This window comes from Chaetura pelagica, unplaced genomic scaffold, assembly GCF_000747805.2.
Source record: "Chaetura pelagica isolate M959 unplaced genomic scaffold, ChaPel_1.0 scaffold127, whole genome shotgun sequence".
Lineage (NCBI taxonomy): Eukaryota > Metazoa > Chordata > Aves > Apodiformes > Apodidae > Chaetura > Chaetura pelagica.
Genome location: NW_009953923.1, coordinates 2,066,169 through 2,075,992, shown reverse-complemented (window position 1 = coordinate 2,075,992; position 9,824 = coordinate 2,066,169). Strand labels below are relative to the sequence as shown.

At 38.4% G+C, this 9,824-nt stretch overlaps 2 protein-coding genes across 2 annotated transcripts in view; both read right to left on the bottom strand.

Annotated features, from left to right (window-relative positions):
• GATAD1 (GATA zinc finger domain containing 1) overlaps positions 1-2,044 on the bottom strand; it is a 6,478-nt gene extending 4,434 nt beyond the window's left edge. The window contains exon 1 of the mRNA XM_010001586.1: positions 1,982-2,044. Within this exon, the coding sequence (XP_009999888.1) occupies positions 1,982-2,044 (63 nt within the window). The remainder of the gene's footprint in view (positions 1-1,981) is intronic.
• Positions 2,045-7,468: 5,424 nt separating this feature from the next.
• Positions 7,469-9,824, bottom strand: part of ANKIB1 (ankyrin repeat and IBR domain containing 1) — a 51,983-nt gene continuing 49,627 nt past the window's right edge. The window contains exon 19 of the mRNA XM_010001571.1: positions 7,469-9,488. Coding sequence (XP_009999873.1) covers positions 8,736-9,488 — 753 coding nt within the window. The 3' untranslated portion in view covers positions 7,469-8,735. The remainder of the gene's footprint in view (positions 9,489-9,824) is intronic.

The following is a 9,824-nucleotide window of genomic DNA, read 5'->3' as shown; positions in this document are numbered from 1 at the left end:
CCGGGGCCCCTGCGTGCCGGGGCGGTGCTGGGGCAGAGCGGAGCTCCGCGGCCCGCGCGGTGTTAAGGCCGCAGCGCTGGGATGTCGGCCTGGGCTGATGCCGAGGAAGAAGCGCTCACTCACACGGATTTACAGCCTCTCAGTTCCCATACTTCGCTGTCATCCTCGATCTTTAGTGTTTTTTTTTAAACCTCTGGTGCAAATTAAGTTGATTTGTCTTGTTCTCAATGGACACAAAGAGCAGATAATTTTCTTTAATAAGATTTTTAACAAAGAGGAAAATGATCCTGCTAAAACAGAGGCCGTTTCATTCAATGATGGCAACAATTGCAGAACTGACAGGCAGATTTGCAGATGTGTTTGCAGATGTTCCACTCCCACGCAGCGGCTGGAGGGCACGTGCTCAGGTGCTGCTGTCCTTGTGACAGTGTTAATGGGTAACAAGTATATTTGGAAATAGTTGGGTTTTTTCAACTCCACTTTTCCTGTAGTCTTTTTGCCATTTTCCACACTCCCAGCTTCTTCCCTTCTGGTGTTTCCAAAGCAATCCTGCAGAGTAATCTTCTTCTGCCACAAATGTAGGATGCATCTGTTTTACACGTATCTGTATATTCTAATTATATATGTTACTTTGTATTGCTCTGATAACTTACCCACTGTGGTTTTTTGTTCTGCTTTTAAACAATAATTCAATGCTCAAGCTTTATAAAACCTAACTTGAGGTGGTAAGTTAATTCAGTGGGTTTAATTGTTTAATGTTGGCAGAAAATAATTTTAATTCAGTATTTCTTGACAAAGCATGGCTTATTAAATAACTGTCATTTCAGTGGAACCTTGGTAAATGACACCTTGGGATTACAGGGCTCTTAGTATGATTATTCTGTTGGCATTGTGAAAGGTCATTAGTTACCATGATGGAGAGGCAAGGACTGCTGTTAGTGCTGCCTGACCTCTCCCTACCCAGCCTGAAAGATAACAGAAAGAAAGAGTGGTTAGGATGTTTTGTCAAAAAATTTGAAACAGCGTGTCTTTTATTTTAGTTATGCCGAATATAATTAGTATGTGTTAACTTTTTTGTTAGTTGATACTTGACTCTTTATGGAGGCAATAGCTGAAATACCCTGATCTGAGAGCTGCTGAATACCTGGTGGTTATGGGTAGCAGGGGATGGGGGCTCAGGACTTTTCAGAAGTATCCATCTCTAGGTTCCCCTCCAGAGGATCCTAAGTTTGACCATGTCGATCGTGAGTTTTGAGCATCTTCTACAGTGTTATAATGTTCCTTGATAGAGCTAGACTCCCTGAAGATGAGGGGGGTTGAAGGGCGACTACTGGACTGTAGCCTGACTGAAACTGGAAAAGCCTGATTTTTGCTGAGGGATTTTTAATGGTGTAAACTCAGCTAAAGCTGAGGAATACATCTGTTTTCTTTCAATTAATGCATATTTTCACTTTATTTTAGCCTCAGTAGAAGGAAGGGGCACTCATGGCTAACCTCTTCAGAGCCATCAGAACACATCCCTGCTCTGAGGGAACTCAAATGTAAATAGGACAAAGAAGTGGAGAAAACAAAACGTTGGCTCCTCCTGCGGAGCAGGGGTGTGAATGTTAGTGACACACTGTCTGGCAGAGTGGAATTGTTTCTTCTTGGGAGCTTTCAGGCAAGGTGTTGGTTATTTACGGAAGTGATACACATCCACATGCTCTGTGCATCTCCTGCTTAAGCAGCTGGACTGTTCTGCAGTGGATTTAACTGCATTGCCTCCTCTTAGCTCCTACTGCTATCCTACAGTCTGTTGGCTCACATCTGAAGCATCCTTTATTCTAATTTCCTGTGTCCCTGGTTCCACAGTCAGCTGCAGAGGATGCACCTGGAGTTTTTCTCCAGAAATATTTTTGCTGTAAACGCATGTAATTTGGTATGAATCTGACTCATGCACTGTACATTTCCACATGGTCCTGTAATGAGGTTCTGTACTTACTAAGTCTCCTGTGAGAAAAGCAGGTTTTATTCTCTTAATTCCCATAGCTAAAACCGACGCCATTTTTGAAACACGTTGCATAATTTTTATTTATGCAAGTAGAAAGCATCTATCTTTGCAACTTCTGAGTGTTAATTACTGATTTAAGTGTGTGGCAGAACCAAGAACTAACCCCAGATTTTGTGAGGTCTGGTTTTTGCCTCATGTGAAGTGGTTAGGGCAAGCAATGGCTGAGATACATACCATAACCACAAGTACTTGTTTCTTTTAAAGCATATTAAAGCTGTCTCTCAAATTACGTCAACCCTACTCTGAAATGCTTCTGTGATACTAAACAGCAAAAATAACTCCTTTTAACAAAAGGCAGTATTTCTGCACTTGTCATGTTGTGTCAGTTTATCCTCTCAGGACTTATTTGTAACATTTGATAGTTTTTCACTTATTGTATCTTCTCACAAATTAAGATCTTGTAATACAGGCTTCCTGCTTAACAGGTTATCTTTACAGGTAACTGTTTCTGCTTTGTTTGAGACAGTTCTTAAGGATCTAAGGCTTGGAGCAGTTTTTAACATTAGTCTTTGAACAGAATTTGAATTAGTTGTTCCAGCTAAACTGCATGCCACTAGAAATGCTTTAGGCTTGTGTTTTAGTCTTTATGATGCTGATGCAATACATAGCTCCTTAGGCACAACCTTACTTGTGACTTTGGGATTTAACATCCTTTAAAAATCTTTGTTGGAGACATGGACAGTGGGATTTAGTGCACACTCATCAAGTTTATTGACGACACCAAGCTGAGTGTTGTGATTAACACACTGGAGGGAAGGGATGCCATTCAGAGGGACTGTGACAGACCTGAGACATCGGCCCATGCCAACCTCATGAAGTTCAATAAGGCCAAGTGCAAGGTCCTCCACCTGGGTTTGGGCAATCCCAAGCACAAACACAGGCTGGGCAGAGAATGGACCGATAACAGCCCAGAGCAGAAGGGCCTGGGGGTGTTGGTTGATGAAAAGCTCAACATGGGCTGGCAATGCATGCTTGCAGCCCAGAAAGCCAACCATGTCCTGGGTTGCATCAAAATAAACAAGGCCAGCAGGTCAAGGGAGGTGATTCTGCCCCTCTGCTCTGCACTCACAAGACTCCACCTGGAGTACCGTGTCCAGTTCTGTAGTCCCCAACACAGGAAAGACATGGAGCTGTTGGATTGAGCCCAGAGGAGGGCCACAAAGATGATCAGAGAAGACTGTAGAACCTACAAAGACAGGCTGAGAGAGTTGGGGTTGTTCAGCCTGGAGAAGAGAAGCCCCACAGAGACATTATACTGGCCTTCCAGTACCTGAAGGGCCTACAGGAAAGCTGGGGAGCAACTTTTTACAAGGGCTTTTAGTCAGAGGATGAGGGGTAATGGCTTTAAACCTGAAGAGGGGAGGTTTAGGTTAGACATTAGGAGGAAATTCTGTAGTGTGAGGGTGGTGAGACACTGGCACAGCTTGCCCAGGGAAGCTGTGGAAGCCCCATCCTTGGAGGTGGTAAAGGCCAGGCTGGATGGAGCTTTGAGGTGTCCCTGCCCACGTGGGGGTGTTGGAACTAGATGATCTTTAAGGTTGCTTCCAATGCCAAACCAATGAATGATTCTATTATTCTATTATTATCTCTCTTTGCATTAGTGACAAATGTACTGATTTTAACTGTGACTAGAGCAGTTCACTTTCTTTATGTAAGTTTTTTGTTACAGAATGTTTTCATGTCTCCATTATAAGCCAGTATGACAGATGCAAGTCAACACTGACTCCTAAAGGCACAGACATTCCCTCTGCACATATAAATCACCTTGTTAATCACAAAGGGTTTATTTTATTGTAAAAATATATAAAGGAGATCAGCCAGTTTTGTAAGATTTCATACTAAGTGCAAACGAACCTTGGTTAATTACCATTGCCAGTTTATTACTGGTTTACACTTAAATTTCAAAAATATGAATAAACATTATAACCACCATAAAGGTCTACACCCTAATGTTTCTTTCTGTGCCATGTATGTTGTGCTCACTTTGTACAAGTAGATTGAATGTGTTTTTCACTTAGACCACAAAAGAGTTTACCAATTTCTTCTGCCTTCCAGAACAGAATTAAACTCAGAGAATGGAGTTGCATGGCTGAATTGCAGCCAAGCAGAATCCAGACTGCTGTGCTGGATAACACTGTCTGTATATGCTGCAAAATACCAGAACTGGAATTTTAAGTGGGTGCCTGTTGCTGTATTATACATAGAGACACGACAGTCAGAGGGAGGGCCTCAGACATGATGCCTGAACCGAAAATGAAGACTACCAATTTCAAAGTAAGATTTTTTATTTTTTTTTTTCTTATTGCAGAATGTAAAGGTTTCTGCTATAACACACATAAACTCTAGTATTCCTGGCATCTGCATTAGTGAATCTTGGCCAGCTAATTAATATGACATGACTGTTTCTTTGGCATCCCTAAAGGTGATGATGCTGGCTACACAGCCTGCCATGCTAAAAAATGTGGACAGCAACACTGACTGCAGCATTTGCAGAGTAAAAATACTAGTGCCTGAGTGCTTTTTCCAAATATATTATTATAAATAAAATTGATCTGATAATTAGAGCAGAACGTGCAGTGGCCAAAATAGAACTGATGAATAACTTGAATAGTTAATGTTCACTGCTGCTCACAGAAAAACACCTGGGTTCATAAACTGATAAATACCCCTTAAAACCTGTTATGTAAAGGTAGATCATTCTTCAATAGAGACCAAATCTAATGTAAAAACCCCCAAGACAAAATCCTCTATATTTTTTCCAGTATCATGTGGTGGGCCTGACATGTATGAAAACAGCACTATTATATATTTGCAATACTGAACATCTCTCTCGATATATGAAATATTTTCTTGCTCATTTATTTGGATATTCATGCAAATGACCAAAAAAGAAAAAACACATGCAAAATAGCTTCTCAAGTTTGTATTTCACTGCAGAAAGGATTTCTGTAAAGATCAAGACCTGCATAATTTTAAAATAACACCATCCTGTTAACAATTAGCTTTAACATACTTTTTTTTGTGAAATACAACCATAAGTATCTATGAAGAGTTAAGGAAAAAAGGGATAGGAAACATTTTTTCTTTAATTCATTATTCTATTTTTAGCGATTTTAATGAACTACTTACATTGGTTTATGTTTATGTATTTGGAGAACAGTATAAATTCTACACTAGCCTATTTTTTAAGTGGAATGAAAGCATATTCTTGCATAAATACAAGGCTTCATTCATTTATTTACTCTCATACAAAGACTGGCAGCAAACACAGTTTTATGGAGTATTTACATGGGATCCATCTCCTCCTTTTGATGCCCATCTAGTGCTTTAGTCTTTAGTTAAAAGGATGAGATGGTAAAAATTACACTAAGTTTTGAATCATCACTGACTTTTCTACATCTTTCAAGTTTCCACATCTGGCTTATCTACAGAAGAGGACAATAATCAGCAGATTGTCTCATTCTGAGTAGACTGTCTAAACAATTTTTTAGTTAAGAAACTAGCTATCATTATATCCATGTTTGGCTTCCATTCTTACCAGGCTCTGTGTGTATTACAGTGGGAGGCTTTGGGTGTGCTGGGAGAGGGGAAGAGAAGGAGGAGAAGGTAATAGTGACACTGGCCTTGATCAACAGATCTCTGAAACTGGGCTGTGGGTTGTAAAATGTAGTAAAACTCCGCACTCAGTAACTGCAGCGTATGCAGTGAAGCCACAGCAGCAGGTGATGATGGCAAGTGCCTTGCAGTGACTAATCCAACCATCTACATTAGATTCCAGCATCTTGGCATGCTCGCTGGAGGAATCTACTTGAATTACTGTAACAATAAACAGAATAGTTTAGTGCCTCTTACCATAATGGAGGCAGTCTGAAATTTCCTGGTAACAATGGAGACTGGATATTAAGTGGCACTTAAGTAACACTAATTAACAGGATCTTCCTAGAACATTAGTCCCCCCCACTCTCTTTAGCACCACTATTTGTAATGACAAGGCATTTCTCTCTCCAAAAAACAAGGGCACAATATGGCTGTAGCAATTAAACCAAAATGGTCTATTTTAGATTTTGTTTTCAAAGCTTAATGAATATAGGTACCTTATATTTACAAATCAAAACATTCAACTTACGATAAGGGTCCCCAGCCAATCTGGCACAGGACTGAACAGATCCTAAAATTGTCTGTCGTCAGTCTTAACAATCTGTTACTGTAAGTCTAAGATGTAATGAGACAGAACAGAATTAGTTTAAGTAATAAATGTTTAATCAAAGAATTTTACATATTATTAACAGCATTCATTTGGCCAAACATCTACATGGTTGTAGTATCCTACTTGTATATAAAGTGGGAATGTATCAAGTATAGACTATGAAAGTGCAAATAACAATTCAAGGTTAGAGTAATTTTTTTTTACATTATAAAATTAACAGGTTTACAAAATAGTCTTGCCAAACTTTATTTTTGAATTGTAAAGTCAATGACTATGGTGTTAAAATAAGTACCAAGAAAATACAAATTTAATAGGCTAATTTCATGCTCTTAAGAGTAACACAGAAACAATGGATATACTGCACAACCTAACCAAATTACAAAAAAAACCAGAACCCACAAACTTCACTATCTTCACAGAGAGCACTCTTACATACCTTACTGTAACTTTGCAAGACATCTCAATGCAATACGTAATCTTTTTGAGAGGATCTTTCTATTCAGAAATTACAATTCAAGGACGTTATTTAAGTTAGACAACTTTCAGACCAATTCATGATGATAGCTCATGAAGAACTGCTAAAGTTGAAGGATATTATACCACAGAGCAATTTAAAATAGGTATTCTCAAAGATGTCATGATTATGTCAGGAGCAGGGCAGCTAGAGGAAAAGTTGGGAAATTATTTGAGACTATTCTATTTCATTCTCTCTAAAGATGCTTGCAAAATAAACTAGGTTTTTATGGGGTAAGGGTAAAATATCCTTATTTCATTTTTACTAATATGAACCTTGTGACTGCAAGGTTCAGAAGCTGGATTTGCATGAATTAGTTACCAAAACACTCACTTGAACTCACAGTAATCAATACATAAACTCTGCTATCATGACACTTGCCTATATACACTCAGTAGTAATAAACTTTTATATCTTATCAAATCAACAAATCTGGTAACAGTTAAGCAAAACTTAAAACGGAGTGTATGTAATTTGCTTGTTTTATGACAAGTTTTGATTATATGTAACTAAAACAGCCATTTCAACAACTTACTCTAGTTGTAATTACATAAGGTACCATTGCATCTCACTAACTGTAGACTGATGCATTTAAGCAAATCTAAAACCAGTATTTTTTTTTTCACAGTACAACAACTAGGAAAAGGGTTTTTTTGTGGTTTTTTTTTAAATTTTTTTACTTAAAATTTTTTTTTTTTTACACTAAACATTAATCACACAGCAAATGAATATTGTGCAATTGAACAAATACCTAGTAGTGTTTTGTTTACGCAAAAACACTGACTGAACATTTAGTTATTTACTGTAAAGGCAAGGCCATGGGTGGTTTTATGGAGGTCTTTGCAATTAATAGCATAGTTACTCCAGAACAGACACTGAATTTGAATTACTTGTTTAACTGTGGCAACTCTCCAGTTGGGTTAGGCAAAGGCACCATAACATGTTGAGCAGAATGTGTCATCTGAACTTTAACTGTGGGACTGGCTAATATATGAAAATTCTGTATTCCTATATTTTTATAAAATGCTATAATTAAAAGTAATTGCACTATTAGTGCATAGAATGCTTTGTAGAATTATGAAAACAAAGAACTATGATTGCACTTCCATTAAAGTGTCTCTTAAAATACAGCATAGCTGTTGCTAACTCACTGTATTTTAATATTTAAAATAACTGTTTAACAGCAGCATTAGGTTTTTTTAACTTAAGATACAGGCTACATTTAATTAAATGCAGTCACCATGGCAACACATGCCAGTTAAATTTAGAGAAGCAATGCTACCCAGTGGTTTCTTTCACTGCTAAGAATTGTGGGATTAGTTTGATAGAGTAACACTGTACTGTTTTGTTAGGTTACTGCCAGCTAACTATTCACAGTTTGGCACATTTGGACTGAAACAGACATGAAAAAATCCTTGATTTTAATGGGAAAGTACATCCCCTAAAACTTGTTCCTGGAGCAGTACTAAAGAGAAGCATTAAATAGCTCTGCTCACACTGCTAACAAAAATGAAAAAGAGGTAAGGAAAAGTTATGGAAAACAAACCCAAATGAATTGCTAAATGTTATTTTGGTGAAAGAATGAATTCTAAAAAATGGAATAAACTATTTCTTAGGAAAACCAATGAAAATAATCAGTGTAAGCCTTTAATCTGTACTTTCAAGTTAAGGATCATCAACCTAAGGCTAAACAGATGCTGCATTATATTAGGAATGTGGAATACAACCTAATTATTCCTTTTTATTGAGAGCAAAAAGTACTACCTAATTAAATGCAAAGGATATTCCTTGAAAGGTTCACATTATTATGAAGAACTACAATTCAAGAGAACTCCTACATATCCATTGTTACGTCAGTGGTTACAACTGAGCTGTAATTATGTGGATCAAAGCCTCCATAATGCTTACTCCACATACTGTACCATCTGTCGTTCCCATTCATTTACTCCAGATTTAGTTTGCGTTCATACCAGATGCACATGTTCAATCCACTCACTTGAGGTTTGAGGAGTCTGACTCGAAGTATCTCCTGAAGCATCCAGGGTGCTTGTTACCTCTCTGTTATTATCACCACTTTGTGATACCATTTCACCTGGAAGAATGTTTTCTTGAGAAGTGACTTCCTCTGTTTGGGTTCCTCTGCCTTCATTTTTGAGTGCATCCTCAAACAGTGCATGCTCCTCCTGAGGCTCCAGCCCTGGGTCTGTAATATTTGGCTGCCCTGCTGACCCATCTTCAGTACTGGGTTGCTGTGAATCCTCATCTGTTTCTGTACTTGTTGAGGGGATCAGAGCAATACTCTGTGGGTTCATGTCATGAAACCAGGCCATAATATTTCCAAGTAGATTTTCATTGGTATTGGGATCTTGACTGCTGGAATCAGCATCACTAGATGTTGAGTATAATCCACTTCTTGTGTCACCGCAGGGGTGGGAATGAAGACGATCAGCTGAAAAAGGATCGCTGCCTGCACCTAGTCTCATCAGGCTGTCACCAAGTTCTAAGAGCTCAGAGCTGCTCAAAGCACCTCTTGGGTTATCTATACTTATAGGAGCAGGGTCCAATCTTGTAGGCAAAGAGGTACCTATTGCTCCTAAAGATGCCTCATTATTTAGAAAGTCTCTAGTTTCTTCATCTATGGCCAAGCCAGATTCTTGTAATGATAACTGAATAGCTAGCAGGATGTTTGGGTCATCTTCATCCAAAGAACTCAGAGCCTGTGGAAATACATACAGATGCTTTCAGAATAAAACTTCCATCTTGTTACATATTTTGGCTTAGAAGTAATTTTGGCTCACATCTGGAATTCTTTCATTATTCCTACATGTCATTTATCAGAAACAATTTTGACTGACCCAGTTGACAACAGAATTTGACTGTGACTATTGTTACATTAGTGATTGGTTAGCAATTCTTACCAGTGTGAATGTATCGTTCGTTGCCATAGGTTTTCCCTTTCTCTTTGAAGAATTAAGAAAATTTTCAGAGAGACAAAAGGACAAAGAAAAGCAGAGCAGAGGAAGCAAACAAAGCAGAGAGAACGGAAAAGAGAT